The 18,390-nt window shown below is 40.3% G+C and overlaps 1 protein-coding gene across 1 annotated transcript in view; it reads right to left on the bottom strand.

Moving 5' to 3' along the window:
• Positions 1-296: 296 nt before the first annotated feature.
• GPR137B (G protein-coupled receptor 137B) overlaps positions 297-18,390 on the bottom strand; it is a 71,510-nt gene continuing 53,416 nt past the window's right edge. The window contains exons 6-7 of the mRNA XM_025385389.1: positions 4,282-4,406; positions 297-1,160 (exon numbers count right to left, since the gene is read on the bottom strand). Of these exons, the coding sequence (XP_025241174.1) occupies positions 1,052-1,160; positions 4,282-4,406 (234 nt within the window). The 3' untranslated portion in view covers positions 297-1,051. The remainder of the gene's footprint in view (positions 1,161-4,281; positions 4,407-18,390) is intronic.

Below are 18,390 nucleotides of genomic sequence, written 5' to 3'. Positions count from 1 at the left end.
CAGCATATTGCAGTACTATTGCCATTTTTAAATGTGCAGCTTCCAACAGGCTCTTTACAGAGCTATTTAGAAGTAAGGGCATTATTTTAAATATAGTTGGAGAGTACAGAAAAAACTAAGGATTCCACATAGTCTTAGCTTAGGGGCTTGGGGTATTTGTTATTAATGCCCTTTATGGAACCTCTTATTTTCTCCTTGAATGTAATCAACATTCAGTGAGTTGGGAAAAGGGTATACTCTTGATGTAGCCCTGAGGTAATGCACTTTCATTAGGCTGAAAGAAAAACTATGCAGAATCTGTGAATATAGCAGAGGAGGTTTAATAGGATAAGTCAGCTACATTTTTAATGTTATCAACTTGTTATCATTAATGTGTATACATTAGCGCCCTACTGAAAGGAAGTACCAATCTTTGGGCAAACCTTAAGAGATTCTCTGAGGGACCTATTGCCTGAACCTTAAAAAAAAATCTCTAAAGACCTTACAGTCTGCTGCTATTCTATTTCATTTTAACTATCAACACTGGAGTTGCAATTGGCTAAGTTGTCAATTGTATTTTAGGAGTCTACCAAGGCGGCACTCAGAATCGGAGTGACCATCAGTGACCTGAAGAGGTAAGATTTGAGGAATACTTTAGTCCAAAAGCTTTAAAAAACTATTAGACCATATATTCTATATTTTTAAAGTGAATTATGCATAAAAATCTGTGCAAACTACAACATAATTGCAGTAACATTCTCAAGAAAAAAAAAACCCTAGTATGCTTTAGCATTATTATTTAAGTTATATAAAATACATCTTTATAAAAGTACAGATTTTCTTTAAAAAGTTTAAATTATACCCACTGAAATAGCAAGGCTCCCTCTTTAGTACTAAAATAAGGGTTTATCAATCTACATTATTGCTTAGTCCTCTGGAGCCATCTGGAAACCTGTAACAAATAAAAATCAAGTTCTATTTCTTAAGGAAAAGTGCCCTAAAAATTCAGCGGTCACTACACTTTTCTGAAGCTCTTCATCTGAGCAATCGTCCATAAAACTGTTAACTGATGCTACCCAACGCTTGGTTTGTCAGGATCCAAAGTTGAGTCTTGCAACGTTCCTGCTTGTGCCAGGAAGCTGTTAGTTTGTTGTCCCCAATCATAGTAATCTGGAGCAAAACTTAAAAAGAAAAAAATATTTCAGTGACTTGAAACATTACAGTATGTACGACATGTCTAGTTTAGGTAGACAGAGCTGAGATTTTACACAAACTGTAGATAACTCTAAAGTTCTTTAAAATGGCTCTTAAAGTCCATTTTCCTACAAAACAATGCTACACACAGGACTAAATGCCCACCCACAACTCTACTGAACTCTTTAGAGCACAGAAGTATATAGCATTACTAGAGAACCCAGCCAGTTATTATGTATAGGAAATGTTTTTAGCAACAAACTGTATCTGAATCCTAACAAGGAGTACAGATCACAACCTGTGGTGTCTTTGGACAAATAACTTCTGTGCCTCAATTTCCTCCACTTAGAATGGGAGTACTATTAGTAACTACATCGTGGGCCTATTGTGGGGACTGAGTTAACACCTGTAAAGTGTTTAGAACAGTACCTAATATATAGTTAATTCTCAATACATGTAAGTCATTTTCGTTATAATTATGTTCCTCTATGTAGTAGAAAGGGGGTCTTTTCTTCACCGATATAGGTAGTGAGGACTCCCTCAGCTCTAAGTCATTTCTGGCAGGTGAGAGGGCAGGACAGCTCCAGGAGAATATGGGTTTAAAGGGGCGAAAAAACTAATAGGAAGTGCAGTGGGGTAACTGGAAAAGAACAGTTTTAGGGAAGAGGTGGAGTGACCCAAAGGTCAGCTTTTGACTTCAAGAAGTCCTCCTTGTTTGCTGGCTTGCTTGTAGCTTACATTTTTACATCTGCTGGCTCAGCGGATTGGGCAGCTTTCTTCTACTTTCTCAGCCACCATCTTTTATCCTATCTGACCAGGATTTCTCTGCTGCCTGATCACTGAGAAAGCATGTATTCTCCCAGCTTTTCTTTAGTACTTCTGTCCCTAAAACAAGGGCTCTTTTCAGAGCTCCCTTAAAGTTTTCTAAAGACTTTCACTGTTACTAACAAGGCGTAAAAAGGCAAGCATATCTTTTTTATCATTTCATCCCAGAGGGAAAAAGTTGTAAAGTTGTTAATGCTAAGTCTTTAATCTCACAAAAGATTACAAAAGATAAGCTTTCACTTCTAAGAAGCTCCCCTTTCCCAAGAACAGGATGGGGGTCCTGGCAGGACAAGCAGAGAGAAGACAGGCTCGGCAAGCACTATTGCAGCCCTTTTGGCTCCTCTCACCCCTGCTGGCCTTGCTGGCCTCACTGTCTCACAGCCACAGGCTGAAAGGGAAACACGATAGTTGTCGGGTAGTGGAGAATGGCTGAGCACAGCAGGCTGAGGAAAAGGGAAGGGAATCCCAATAGCTACTACCCTTCCTGTTTGCAGACCATGCCCATGCTGAGGTAGGCAAAACTTGGACTCCTGGGGTGGGTCTCTGCTATGGTTGCAATTTCAGGTGCTTCCCTCTTTTTATTTGCCTTCCTAATTCACTGAAAATTAGGCAATGGCAGCAGACTGGTATGGTTCACGTATTGTCTTACACCCTCTATGTATGCTGCTTTGAACTCTTAGTATTTAACTGCCCTCTCCAAATTTCCTGGGCCAGATCTGCATGTGAATTCAAGCAAGGAGACTCTTCCTATTAAAACTCATATGAAAGTATAACATAAGCATAGGTGAGACCAAGCGACAGGGTACTTATATACAAACTGTTTACATAGTATAGTGATTCAGAAAACAGGTTTGAACAAGACTGCCTGAGTTAGAATTCTAGCCTAACCACTTGCTAGCTGTGACCTTGGACAAGTCACCTACCCTCTGGATACCTCAGTTTCATCTGTATTATGAGGCTAATAATAGTACTGACCTCTCAGGACTGTTAAGACTAAATGAGTTGATATTTGTGAATCTCTTAGAACAGTGTCTGATACAGAGTAGATGCTATAGAAGTACTTATTGAATAAGTATTCATGAAAATTAAGACTAAAGTAAATACCCTTCATGTAAATGAAATTTTATTTTTTTTTTATTTATTTATTTATTTTTTTTTTTGAGACGGAGTCTCGCTCTGCCGCCCAGGCTGGGGTGCAGTGGCCGGATCTCAGCTCACTGCAAGCTCCGCCTCCCGGGTTTACGTCATTCTCCTGCCTCAGCCTCCCGAGTAGCTGGGACTACAGGCGCCTGCCATCTCGCCCGGCTAGTTTTTTGTAATTTTTTGTAGAGACGGGGTTTCACCGTGTTAGCCAGGATGGTCTCGATCTCCTGACCTCGTGATCCGCCCATCTCGGCCTCCCAAAGTGCTGGGATTATAGGCTTGAGCCACCGCGCCCGGCCTGAAATTTTAAATTAAGAACTGACATCGTTCAAATTTGAAAACTTGGTCCTTTATAATATATAATTTATTCTAATAAATAAATACTACTGCATTTACTCTCTAGCTTTAGAATATGTGATTAAAGATACCATGTTCCATTGAGTGATTCCATAGACAAGTGCTATATTTCCCTCTTGGAGATTCAGAGCACACATTAGCATATTACGGGCTCTCTCGGCATTTTCTAAAAAGTTTATTTTCTGGCCAGGCGCAGTGGCTCACGCCTGTAATCCCAGCACTTTGGGAGGCCAAGGTGGGCAGATCACTTGAGGCCAAGAGTGCAATCCAGCTTGGCCAACATGGTGAAACCCCGTCTCTACTAAAAATACAAAAATTAGCTGGGCGTGGTGGTGCACACCTGTAATCCCAACTAAAGAGTCTGAGGCACGAGAATTCCTTGAACCTGGGAGGGGGAGGTTGCAGTGAGCCGAGATCGCACCACTCTGCACTCCAGCCTGGGCAACAGAGCGAGACCTGGTCTCCAAAAAATAAAAAAGGTGATTTTCTTTTTAAATCATCATTCCTTTTGCACAGCATAGCTATTAAGACAATAGTGCTTCATGGAATATTGTTTAGGAAACACTACTGTACACAATAATGCTGTGGGGCTTTAAAAAAATCTGATGTCCTTTCTCATTCCTGAATGTTTCCCATAAGTAAAATGATCTACTGATAATCCAGTCTTATACCACCTAAGGCTGCACAGTTTTAATGTAGGAATTTTCTTTTAGCTTGAATCTGTTTCATTGGTGTAACCTTTCCCTCCTAATAAGGCTTGTCTAACATGAAGTAGGGTCTTACCCTCCCTGAAGTCCCTGAGGGGCAATGTTCCAGGCAAGGTCATCATCACTGTCATATCTTCGAGGGTTGTCAAAGAAATAAGATCTGGGACTGAATCCATGGCTGGGGACCATTCCAGGATTGGTCTAGAAAGACAGGTAATCATTCAGCATACTTACAGACATCGTCCTTGCACTAGACAAAAATAAGATCTCTTTCTTGTAGGAGACTAAAGATGTTCTATTCATTTGCATGTAGGCTGTATCTGCTCAGCTGGAATATTCATTTCAATTACTCTTACGTTTGAGAGGGATTAGCCTTGCCTTTTATCAGTATGGGCAAAATCTATCAGAGTCTTGCTTGCAACAATGAGTCATCATTGTTTTAATCCCTTATTGAAAAGCTAGATGATGAGTAACTATATGCCAATAAACTGTAAAATCTAGAAGAAATGGGCAAATTCCAAGACACATACAGCCTACCAAGACTAAACCAGAAAGAACTCTAAAAGCTGAACAGACCAATAGCAAGTCTTTTATTCTACCTGACTAGAATTTCTCTGCTCCCTGATCCACTGAGAAAGCAATGTTTTCTCCCAGCTTTTCTTCAGTTCTTCTGTCCCTAAAACAGAGCTCTCTTAAGGTTTCTAAAGACTTTCACTGTTAGTAACAAGGAGTAGTAAAAAGGCAAGAGATCAAAGCTATAAGAAGTCTCCCAGTAAAGAAAAGCCTGGGACCCGATGGCTTCACTGCAGAATTCTACCAAACATTTAAAGAACTAGTATCAGTCCTACTCAAACTATTCCAAAAAAATAGAGGAAGAGGGAGTACTTCTACACTCATGGAGGAGGCCAGTATTACCCTGATACTAAAACCAAAGACACATTTAAAAAAGAAAAGAAAACTATAGGCCAATATCTCTGATAAATATTGATGCAAAAATCCTCAACAAAATACTAGTAAACCAAATTCAACAATACATTAGGAAGATTATTCATCATGACCAAGTGGGATTTATCCATGTGATGCAAGGATGGCTCAACATAACAGAATGAAAGATAAAAACCATATGATCATTTCAATTGATGCAAAAATAGCACTCGATAAAATTCAATGTTCTTTCATGATAAAAACCCTCAAACCGGGGATAGAAGAAACATACCTCAACATAATAAAAGCCATATATGACAGACCCATAGCTAGTATCATACTGAATAGGGGAAAACTGAAAGCCTTTCCTCTAAGATCTGGAACACAGAGTCACCACTGTTACCCAACATAGTACTGGAAGTCCCAGCTAGAGCAATCAGACAAAAGAAAGGGCATTCAAATTGGAATATTAAAAGTCAAATTATCCTTGTTTACAGATGATATATTTGGAAAACCTAATGACTCCACAAAAAAGTGTGAGAACTAATAAATGCAGTAAAGTTGCACGAAAAATTAGTAGCATTTCTATATGCCAACAGTGAAACTATATGCCGACAGTGAAACTATATGCCAACAGTGAACAATCTGAAAAATTAACAAGTAATCCCACTTATAGCCACAAATATAAATACCTAGGAATTAACCAAAGAAGTGAAAGATCTCTATAATGAAAACTATAAAACACTGAAAGAAACTGAAGAGGACACCAAAAAAATGGAAAAATATTTTCTGTTCATGGATTGGAAGAATCAATATTGTTAAAATGGCCATACTACCCAAAGCAATCTACAGATTCAATGCAATCCCTATCAAAATACCAATTATATTCTTCACAGAAATAGAAAAAACAATCCTAAAATTTATACAGAACCACAAAAGACCCAGAACAGCCAAAGCTATTTTAAGCAGAAAGAACAAAAGAACATGACCTGACTTCAAATTACACTGCAGAGTTATAGTAACTAAAACAGCATGGTACTGGTATAGAAACAGACACATAGGGCCAGGCACAGTGGCTCACGCCTGTAATCCCAACCTTTTGGGAGGCTGAGGCAGGCAGGTCACGAGGTCAGGAGATCGAGACCATCCTGGCTAACATGGTGAAACCCCATCTCTACTAAAAATACAAAAAATTATCCAGGCAAGGTGGTGGGTGCCTGTAGTCCCAGCTACTCAGGAGGCTGAGGCAGGAGAATGGTGTGAACCCAGGAGGCAGAGCTTGCAGTGAGCCGAGATTGCGCCATTGCACTCCAGCCTGGGTGACACAGCAAGACTCTGTTTCAAAAAAAAAAAAAACAAAAACACATAGACCAATGGAACAGAATAGAGAACCCAGAAACAAATCCACACACCTACAGTGAACTCATTTTTCAACAAACTGCCAAGAACATACATTGGGGAAAAGACAGTGTCTTCAATAAATGGTGCTGGGAAAACTAGATATCCATATGCAGAAGAATGAAACTAGACCCCTATCTCTCACCAGATAAAAAAATCAAATAAAATGGATTAAAGACTTAAAATTAAGACCTCAAACTATGAAACTACTACAAGAAAACATTGGGGAAAATCGCCAAGACATGGGTCTGGGCAAAAATTTCTTGAGAGTATCCCTATGGGCACTGCCATGATGGCAGAGGTTTGGGGCTAAAGAGCAGAGAATTTGTTTCCTGAAGAAGTGGAAGTGCAACAGGGAGGGAATGGATCCCAGATTTGCATCTGGATCTAGATTCTGTTCATCTATTATATTTACATATAAATACTTTGAAGGGAAGATGGTGGATAGGAGACAGGGCTTACATGCAGCTCCCACCTGGACAGACAGAACAGCGTATGGAGAGTCACACCATGGACTTTTGCTCCAGGAACCACCACAGGAGCATACCAGGAAAAGTGAAAGAATTCACAGACACTTGGAAAGAAGCAGCAGGTCACTGCAAATTCTGAGAGACAGGTGAAAAACTCTGGTGCTCTCTTGAAAGCGCCACCTCCTGGCTGGAGGCCAACCAACTCAGGACATTACAACTCATGACAGATCCCCTGCTCCAAGGAAGGAAAAAACAACAGCTAATTCTACTGCCTCCAGCATCTTGGCTAAACAGTAGTCCTGAGTCTGTCCATGGTGGCAACTTCATTGCTAGCATAAAGCATTTAAGAAAGCCAGCACACTAAACATACTTACAACCAGGACTCTCACAAGTCTACTTCAATCCCCTGCCACCTCCAGCAGAGCAGGTGCTGGTATCTACAGCTGGGAGACCTGAAGATGAATTGCATCACAGGACTCTTTGCAGACATTCCCCAGCACCAGTCCAAAGCCTGGTAGCCCTGCTGGGTGACTAGACCAAGAAGAGCAATAACAATCACTGCAGTCTGACTCACAGGAAGCCCCATCACTAGGAGAAGGGGAAGCACCCCACATCAAGGGACCACCCTGTGGGACAAAAGGATCTGACCAGCAGCTTTGAGTTCTAGATTTTTCCAGTGAAACAGTCTACCCAAATGAGAAGGAATCAGAAAAGCAGTTCTGGTAATATGACCAAACAAGGTTCTATAACACCCCCCAAGGCCCACTCTAGCTCTCCAGCAATGGATCCAAACCAAGAAGAAATATCTGAATTGCCAGATAAATAATGCAGAGGGTTGATTACTAACCTACTCAAGAAGATACCAGAGAAAGGTAAAAACCAACTTAAATCAATTTTTTAATACAGATATGGATGAAAATGTCTCCAGAGAAATAGATATAATAAAAAACAATCACAACTTCTGGAAATGAAAGACACACTTGGAGGATATAAAATTCACTGGAAAGTTTCAACAACAGAATCAAGTAGAAAAGAAAGGACTTCAGAACTTGAAGACAAGGCTTTTGAATTTACCCAATCGACAAAGACAAAGAATTTACAAAATGAACAGAGCCTCCCAAGAAGTTTGTGATTATGTTAAATGGCCAAACATAACAATAATTGGTGTTCCTGAGGATGAAGAGAAATCTAAAAGTTCAGGAAACATATTTGAGGGAATAATCAAGGAAAACTTCCCTGGCCTCACTAGAGATCTAGCCATCCAAATATAAGAAGCTCAAAGAACACCTGGGAAAATAATTTCAAAAAGATAATCAGGCACAGTCATCAGGTTATCTAAAGGCAAAGGAAAGAATCTTAAGAGCTGTTTAACAGCAGATTTCTCAGCAGAAACCCCACAAGCCAGAAGGGATTGGGGTCCTATCTTTAGCCTCTTCAAACAAAATAGTTGTCAGCCAAGAATTTTGTATCCAGCAAAACTAAGCTTCGTAAATGAAGGAAAAGATACAAAGTCTTTAGACAACAAAATGCTGAGAATTTGCCACTACCAAGCCAGCACTACAAGAAATGCTAAAAGTAGTTCTAATTCTTGAAACAAAACCTCAAAATACACCAAAATAGAACCTCCTTAAGCATAAATCTCACCAGGCCTATAAAACAATGAAAAAGAAAAAAAGTATCGGGCAACAAGTGGCATGATGAATAAAACAGTCTCACATCTCAATACTAATGCTGAGTGTAAATGGCCTCAATGCTCCACTTAAAAGATACAAAATGGGAGAATAGATAAAAATCCACCAATCAAGTATCTGCGGTCTTCAAGAGACTCAACTGATGCATAAGGACTCACATAAACTTAAGGTAAAGGGGTGGAAAAAGATATTCCATGCAAATGAAAACAAGCAGGAGTAGCTATTCTTTTATCAGACAAAATAGACTTTAAAGCATCAACAGTTAAGACAAAGAGAGACATTATATATTAATAAAAGGATCAGTCCAACAGGAAAATATCACAATCCTAAATATATATGCACCTAATATGGGAGCCCCCAAATTTATAAAACAATTATTAGACATTAAGAAATGAGATAGATTGCAACACAATAGTGGGGTACTTCAGTACTCCACTGACAGCACTAGACAAGCCATCAAGACAGAAAGTCAACAAAGAAACAATGGACTTAAATTATACCCTAGAACAAATGGACTTAACAGATACTTACAGAACATTCTACCCAACAACTGCAGAATATACATTCTTTTCATTGGCACATAGAACACTGTCCAAGACAGACCATATGATAGGCCATGAAATGAATCTAAATACATTTAAGAAAATTGAGATTATATCAAATACTCTCTCAGACCACAGTGGAATAAAATTGGAGATTAACTCCAAAAGGAACCCTCAAAACTATATAAATGCATGGAAATTAAATAATCTTCTCCTGAATGATCTTGGGGTCAACAATGAAATCAAGATGGAAATTAAATTCTTAGAACTGAATGATAATAATGACACAACTTACCAAAACCTCTGAGGCACAGCAAAAGTGGGGCTGAGAGGAAAGTTCACAGCATTAAATGCCTACATCAAAAAAATCTGGAAGAGCACAAATAGAAAATCTAAGGTCACACCTCAAGGAATTAGAGAAACAAGAACAAACAAACCCAAACCCAGCAGAAGAAAAGAAATAACAAAGATCAGAGAAGAACTAAATGAAATGGAAACAAAAAGGCAATACAAAAGATAAATGAAACAAAAAGCTGATTCTTTGAAAAGATAAACAAAATCAATAGACCATCAGTGAGATTAACCAAGAGAGAAGATCCAAATAAGCTCAATTAGAAACAAAATGGGAGATATTACAACCAATACCACAGACATACAAAAGATCATTCAAGATTACTAAGAACACCTTTACACAAACTAGAAAATCAAAATATACAACCCTCCTAGATAAATCAGGAAGAAACAGAAACTGAACAGACCAGCAACAACTAGCAAGATCAAAACAGCAATAAAAACATTTCCAACAACAAAAAAAGTCCAAGACCAGGTGGATTCACAGCTAATTTCTATCAGATATTCAAAGAAGAATTGGTACCAATCTTACTGAAACTGTTCCAAAAGACACTGAAAGAGGGAATCCTCCCTAAATCATTCTATGAAACCAGTATCATCCTAATAACAAAACCAGAAAAGGACATAACAAAACTACAGACCAATATCCCTGATGAACACAGATGTAAAAATCCTCAACAAAATGCTAATAGCTAACTGAATCCAACAGCATATCAAAAAGATAATCCACCATGATCAAGTGGGTTTCATACCAGGGATGCAGGGATGGTTTAACCTATGTGAGTCAATAAATGGGCTATATCACATAAACAGAATTAAAACAAAAATCAAATGATTACCTTAATGGATGCAGAAAAAGCATTTGAAGAAATCCAGCATCTCTTTAGGACTAAAGCCCTCAGCAAAACTGGCATAGAAGGGACATACATCAAGGTAATAAAAGCCATCTATGACAAACCCACAGCCAACATTATTCTGAATCAGGAAAAGTTGAAAGCATTCCACCTGAGAAATGGAACAAGACAAGAATGCCCTCTTTCACCACTTCTATTCAACATAGTACTGGAAGTCCTTAGCCAGAGCAATTAGACAACAGAAAGAAAGGGCATCCAAACCAGTAAAAAGTAAGTCAAACTGTCACTGTTCACCAATGATATGATCGTATACCTAGAAAATCCTAAAGACTTATCCTAAAAGCTCCTAAAACGATCACCAATGACCAAGGTGAGAATCAAATAAGGAACTCAACCCCTTTCACAACAGCTGCAACAACAAAATACTTAGGAATATACCTAACCAAGGAGGTGAAAGCTCTCTACAAGGAACACTACAAAACACTGCTAAAATAAATCATAGATGACACAAACAAATGGAAACACATCCTCCATGCTCATAAATGGGCAGAATCAATATTGTGAAAGGGACCATACCGCCAAAAGCAATCTACAAATTCAATGCAATTACACTGAATGCAATCTACAATCTACAAATTCAAATGCAATCTACAAATTCAATGCAATTCCCATCATCAGGCTGGATGCAGTGGCTCACACCTGTAATCCCAACACTTTGGGAGGCCAGGCAGGTAGATCACTTGAGGTCACTAGTTCAAGACCAGCCTGGACAACATGGCAAAACCCTGTCTCTACTAAAAAATACAAAAGTTAGTCAGGCGTGGTAGTGCATACCTGTAATCACAGCTACTTTGGAGGCTGAGGCATAAGAATTACTTGAACCCGGGAGGCAGAGATTGCAGTGAGCCAATATCACACCACTGCTCTCCAGCCTGGGTGACAGAGCAAGACTCTGTCTCAAAAAAACAAAAAGGTCATCATTCTTCACAGAAATAGAAAAAAATTCTAAAATTCATATGGAACCAAAAAAGACCCTGCATAGCCAAAGCAAGACTAAGCAAAAAGAACAAATCCAGAGGTATCACATTACCCAGCTTCCAACTATACTACAAGGCAATAGTTACCAAAACAGCATGGTACTGGTATAAGAATAGGAAGGCAGGGCCAGGCTCAGTGGCTCATGCCTGTAATCCCAGCACTTTGGGAGGCTGAGGCGGGTGGATCACTTGAGGTCAGGAGTTTAAGATCAGCCTGGTCAACATGGTGAAACCTCATCTCGACTAAAAATACAAAAATTAGCTGGGCATGGTGGCGGGTGCCTGTAATCCCAGCTACTCAGGAGGCTGAGGCAGGAGAATCACTTGAACCTGGGAGGTGGAGGTTGCAATGAGCCAGGATTACGCCACGGCACTCCAGCCTAGGTGACAGAGTGAGGCAGGCAGACCGATGGAAACGAATAGAGAACCCAGAAATAAAGCCAAATATTTACAGACAACTGATCTTCAACAACAAAAATAAAAACATAAAGTGGGGAAAGGATACCCTGTTCAACAAATGGTGCTGGGATAATTGGCAAGCCACATGTAGAACAATGAAGCTGGATCCTCATCTCTAACTGTATACAAAAATCAACTCAAGATGGATCAAAGACTTAAATCTAAAGCCTGAAACCATAAAAATTCTAGAAGATAGCATGAGAAAAACTCTTCTAGACATTGTCTTAGGCAAAGAGATCATGACCAAGAATCCAAAAGCAAATACAACAAAAACAAAGATAAATAAATACATGGAACCTAATTAAACAAAAAGTCTTCTGTACAGCAAAGGAAATAATCAGCATAGTAAACAGACAAGTCATAGAGTAGGAGAAAATATTCTCAGACTATGCATCCAACAAAGGACTAATATCCAAAATCTTCAAGGAACTCAAACATATCAGCAAGAAAAAAAAAAAAAACTAATCCCATCCAAAAGTGGGCTAAGGACATGAATAGACAATTCTCAAAAGAAGATATCCAGGCCGGGCGCAGTGGCTCAAGCCTGTAATCCCAGCACTTTGGGAGGCCGAGAAGGGCGGATCACGAGGTCAGGAGATCGAGACCATCCTGGCTAACACGGTGAAACCCCGTCACTACTAAAAAAAATACAAAAAACTAGCCAGGCGAGGTGGCTCGTTTTTGGCTGAGTCCCAGCTACTCAGGAGGCTGAGGCAGGAGAATGGCGTAAACCCGGGAGGCGGAGCTTGCAGTGAGCTGAGATCCGGCCACTGCACTCTAGCCTGGGCGACAGAGCAAGACTCCGTCTCAAAAAAAAAAAAAAATATCCAAATGGCCAAGAAACATGAAAAAATCCTCAACATCACTAATTATCAGGGGGATGCAAACCAAAACCACAATGAGATGCCACCTTACTCCTGCAAGAATGACCATAATTCAAAAATCAAAAAATAACAGATGCGGGCATGGATGTAGTAAAAAAGAACACTTTTATACTGCTGGTGGGAATGTAAACTGGAAAACAGTATGGAGATTCCTTAAAGAACTAAAAGTGGAACTACCATTTAATCCAGCAATCCCACTTACTGGGTATCTACCCAGAGGTAAAGGAATCATTATATGAAAAAGACACTTGCGCAGGCATGTTTATAGCCGCACAATCCACAATTCCAAAAATACAAAAATATGGAACCAGCCTAAATGCCCATCAACCAACTAGTGGATAAAGAAAAATGGTGTGTGTGTGTGTGTGTGTGTGTGTGTGTGTGTGTGTGTGTGTACACCATGGAATACTACTCAGCCATAAAAAGGAATGAAATAGCATCCACAGCAACCTGGATGGAGTTGGAGACCATTATTCTAAGTGAAATAATTCTCAGGAATGGAAAACCAAACATCATATGTTCTCACTTATAAGCAGGAGCTGAGCTATGAGGACACAAAGGGCTAAGAGTGATATAATGGACTTGGGGACCTGGGGAAAGGGTGGAAGGGGGCGAGGGATAAAAGACTACGCATTGGGTACAGTGTACAATGCTAAGGTGCTGGGTGCACCAAATCTCAGTAGTCACCACTAAACAACTTTTCCATGTGACCAAACACCACCTATTCCCCAAAAACTTTTGAAATTAAGATTAAAATTAAAAAAAATAATTCTTGGCCAGGCACAGTGGCTCATGCCTGTAATCCCAGCACTCTGGGAGGCTGAGGCAGGTGGATGACTTGAGGTCAGGAGTTCGAGACCAGCCTGGCCAACACGGTGAAACCCCATCTCTACTAAAAATACAAAAATTATCTGGGTGTGGTAGCTCATGCCTATAGTCCCAGCTACTCGGGAGGCTGACACAGGAGAATCACTTGAACCCAGAAAGTGGAGATTGCAATGAGCCAAGATCACACTACTGTACTCCAGCCTGGGCAACAAAGCAAAACTCCATCTCAAAAATAAAAATAAAAATAAATGAATTCATGAGCAATACCCTACAAGCACAGGCAACCAAAGCAAAATGGAAAAATAGGATCACATCAAGTTAAAAGCTTTTGCACAGTAAAAGAAACAACAAAGTCGAGACAACCTACAGAATGGGAGAAAATATTTGCAAACTACCCATCTGACAAGGGATTAATAACCAGAATATATAGGAAAAGGTGTAGTAATCAAAATAAAAAATGGGCAAAAGATTTGAACAGACGTTTCTCAAAAGATGACATACAAACGGCAAAAAACAGGCATATGAAAAACTAGTATCACTGATCATCAGAGAAATGCAAATCAAAACTACAGTGAGATATTACCACACCGCAGTTAAAATGGCTTATGTCTAAAAGGCAGTAACAAATGCTGGCAAGGATGTGGAGAAAAGGGAACCCTTGAACACTGTTGGCAGGAATGTATATTAGTACAACCACTATGGAGAACAGTTTGGCAGTTCCTCAAAAAAACTAAACATTGAGCTACCACATGATCCAGCAATCCCACTGCTGGTGTCTACCCAAAAGAAGGGAAATCAGTATATTGAAGCGATATCTGCGCTCCCATGTTTGCTGCAGCACTGTTCACAATAGCTAAGCTTCGGAAGCAACCTAAGTATTCATCAACAGATGAATGGATAAAGAAAATGTGGAATATACACAGAATGGAGTACTATTCAGCCATAAAAAAGAATGAAATCCAGTAATTTGGAACAACATGGATGAACTGGAGATGATTATGTTAAGTGAAATAAGCCAGACACAGAAAGACAAACATCATATGTTCTCACTTATTCGTGGGATCTAAACTCAAACAACTGAACTCATGGACACAGAGAGGAGAAGGATGGTTGCCAGAGGCTGGGAAGGGTAGCGGCATGGGGTAGAGAGGATGGTTAATGGATTAAAAAAAAATTTGAATGAATGAATAGGACTTACTGTTTGATAGCACTAACAACAGAGTGACTATAGTTGATAATAACTGTACATTTTAAAATAGTATGATTGGATTATTTGTAACACAAAGGATAAATGCTTGGGATGGAGACACCAGTCTCCATGATGTGATTATTTCACATTGCATGCCTGTATCAAAACATTTCATGTACTCCATAAATATACACACACACCTATTATCTACCCACAAAATTTTTTTAAAAGCTAGGTGATGCCCAAGTTAGCCAATAAAGTAGATAGTTCAATTTGGATATAAATCATGAAGGCATTCATGACAATGGCGAAATCATTTGGGGGGGATTTCTCATCCCATTTCCATTTCCTGCCTCTATAATCATTTCATCCTGTTTCTGCCCCCAAACTGAGTTTACTTCTCAAAAAATTTCCAATGACTGGTCTCAGGTACACCCTAGAGGTCACTGCCAGTTTTCAAGATCACAGCTGCCCTAGGATGACTGTTGGGGTTTGAAAAGCCTTTTCTGCCGGCAGCTTCTAAAAGGTAAAGTTGTCTTTGTCATGAAAGATTTTAAATAAACAAGATCAGAACTAGATTATATGGCACACCAAATCAGGCATATGTTTTGACATCCTTGTACTTATCATCCGTGATCTATTTAAAAGTTAATAGAACATGAACAGAGGTGGCCACAGGATGGCTATCTAAATGTGAATTCCTGCTTTGCTAAGATTAATGTAGCCAAACATAAGGAGCAAAGTGGAACTAACACAAGGTGGATTGCCTTAAAATTTACTATTTTTAATAGTTTAAGAATACCTATGAGCCACGTGCAAAAGAATGAAGTTGGATCCTTATCTCACACCATATACAAAAAATAACTCAAAATGGATTAGAGACCAAATGTAAGAACAAAAACTACAAAACTCTTAGAAGAAAATATAGGGGCAAGTTTTCAGGGGCAAATACAGATGCTTCTCAAATTGTGATGAGGTTACATTCTGATAAACTCATCGTAAGTTGAAAATAAATAAAAAATACACACCATAGAGTATTGGTTTTTGACCCCTATGATCGTATGGCTGACTGAGAGCTGTGCCTCACTGCCCTATACATCTTGAGAGATTATCATAACCCATATTGTTAGCCCAGGAAAATATTTAAATATTCAAAATTTCAAATATAGTTTCTACTGAATATGTCCTGCTTTCACACCATCTGTAAAGCTGAAAAATTGTAAGTTGAACTGTTGTAAATCAGGGACCATCGGTATAGGATGTGGCAAAGGGTTCTTGGGTATGACACCAGAACACAAGCAACAAAAGATAAATATAGTGGACAAAATTAAAAGCTTTTGTGCTTCAAAGAATACCAATCAAGAAAGTGAAAAGACAGCTACAGAATGAGAGAAAATATGTGCAAATCATATACCTGACAAGGGACTTAAGAGTATATTTAAAACATATAAAGAACTCTTACAACTCAATAATAAAAAGACAACCCAGTTTAAAAATGGACAAAGGATGTGAATAGACATTTCTCCAAAGAAGATAAACAAATGACCACTAAGCACACAAAAAGATCCTTGACTTAGTCAACAGAGAAATAATACACATCAGAAGCCAAAAGGAGATATCATTTAATACCCATTAGGATATCTAGAATCAAAAAGTCAGATAACAAGTGCTAGGAGCGTGGAGGAATCAGAACCTTCATACACTGCTGGTGAGAATGTAAAATGGTGCTGCCTTTGTGGAAAATAGTCTGGCAGTTTTTCAGAAAGTGACACTCAGAAATACCAAATGACCCAGCAATTCCACTCCTAAGAATATACCCAAGAGAAATGAAAACGTATGTTCACACAGAAACTTGTACACAAATGTTTACAACAGCCTTATTCATCATAGCCAAATGGTGGAAATGACCCAAATGTCCACTCATATCCACAAGTGGTTTCCTTAAATGTGTCCTTTTTGTCATTTCAAGCTTCTTGATGTGGGTCGTCAAGAAGCTTGAAATTATAGTCCAAGCACAGTGGCTCACACCTGTAATCCCAGCACTTTGGAAGGCCAAGGCAGGTGGATCGCCTGAGTTTAGGAGTTCAAGACCAGCCTGGCCAACATAATGAAACCCCATCTCTACTAAAAAATACAAAAATTAGCCAGGCGTGGTGGCGGGTGCCTGTAATCCCAGCTATTTGGGAGTCTGAGGCAGAAGAATCACTTGAACCTCTGCCTGGGAGGCAGAGGTTGCAGTGAGCCGAGATCACCCCACTCTACTCCAGCCTGGGTGACAGAGCCAGACTCTGTATCCAAAAAAAGAAAAACTTGAAATGAAATGATAAAAAGAAGGAGAACTTAAAATTCCTTAAAACCAGTGATGTCATACAGGAATAAAAACATATCACCTATTAGATGGCCGAATAGAAACAGCTCCAGTCTGCAGCTCCCAGCAAGATCGACGCAGAAGGCGGGTGATTTCTGCATCTCCAACTGAGGTACCTGGTTCTTCTCACTGGGACTGGTTGGACGGTGGGTGCAGCTCACAAATGGCAAGCCAAAGCAGGGTAGGGTGTTGCCTCAACCGGGAAGCGCAAGAGGTCGGGGTATTTTCCCCCCTACCCAAGGGAAGCCGTGAGGGACTGCGCCTGAGAAACCGTGCACACTGCAGCCCAGATACTGCGCTTTTCCCACGGTCTTCACAACCTGCAGACCAGGAGATGCCCTCCGGTGCCTACCCCACCAGGGCCCTGGGTTTCAAGCACAAAACTGGGCAGCCGTTTAGGCAGACACTGAACTAGTTGCAGGAGGTTTTTTTTTGTTTTGCTTTTGTTTTTTCCTCCATACCCCAGTGGCATCTGGAACACCAGCGAGACAGAACCGTTCTCTCCCCTGGAAAGGGGGCTGGAGCCAGGGAGCCAGGTAGTCTCGCTCGGCAGGTCCCACGTCCATGGAGCCCAGCAAACTAAGATCCACTGGTTTGAAATTCTCACTGCCAGCACAGCAGCAGTCTGAGGTTGACCTGGGACGCTCAAGCTTGGTATGGGGAGGGGTGTCGGCCATTACTGAGGCTTGAGTAGGCGGTTTTACCCTCACAGTATAAACAAAGCCTCTGGAAAGTTCGAACTGGGCAGAGCCCACAGCAGCTCAGCAAGGCCACTCTGGCCAGACTGCTAGATTTCTCCTCTCTGGGCAGGGCATCTCTGAAAAAAAGGCAGCAGCCCCAGTCAGGGACTTATAGATAAAACCCCCATCTCCCTGGGACAGAACACCTTGGGGAAGGGGCAGGTGTGGGCGCAGCGTCAGCAGACTTAAATGTCCCTGCCTGATGGCTCTGAAGAGAGAAGGAGATCTCCCAGCACTGCGTTCAAGCTCTGCTAAGGGTAAGACTGCCTCCTTAAGTGGGTTGATGACCACTGTGTATCCTGACTGGGAGATACCTCCCAGTAGGGGCTGACAGACACCTCATACAGGAGAGCTCTGGCTGGCATCTGGCAGGTGCCCCCCTGGGACAAAGCTTCTCAGAGGAAAGAACAGGCAGCAATCTTTGCTGTTCTGCAGCCTCTGCTGGTGATA

This window comes from Theropithecus gelada, chromosome 1 (genome assembly GCF_003255815.1).
Source record: "Theropithecus gelada isolate Dixy chromosome 1, Tgel_1.0, whole genome shotgun sequence".
Taxonomy (NCBI): domain Eukaryota; kingdom Metazoa; phylum Chordata; class Mammalia; order Primates; family Cercopithecidae; genus Theropithecus; species Theropithecus gelada.
Note: the sequence above shows the minus strand (reverse complement) of the source record. Positions and strands in the feature narration are given on the sequence as shown.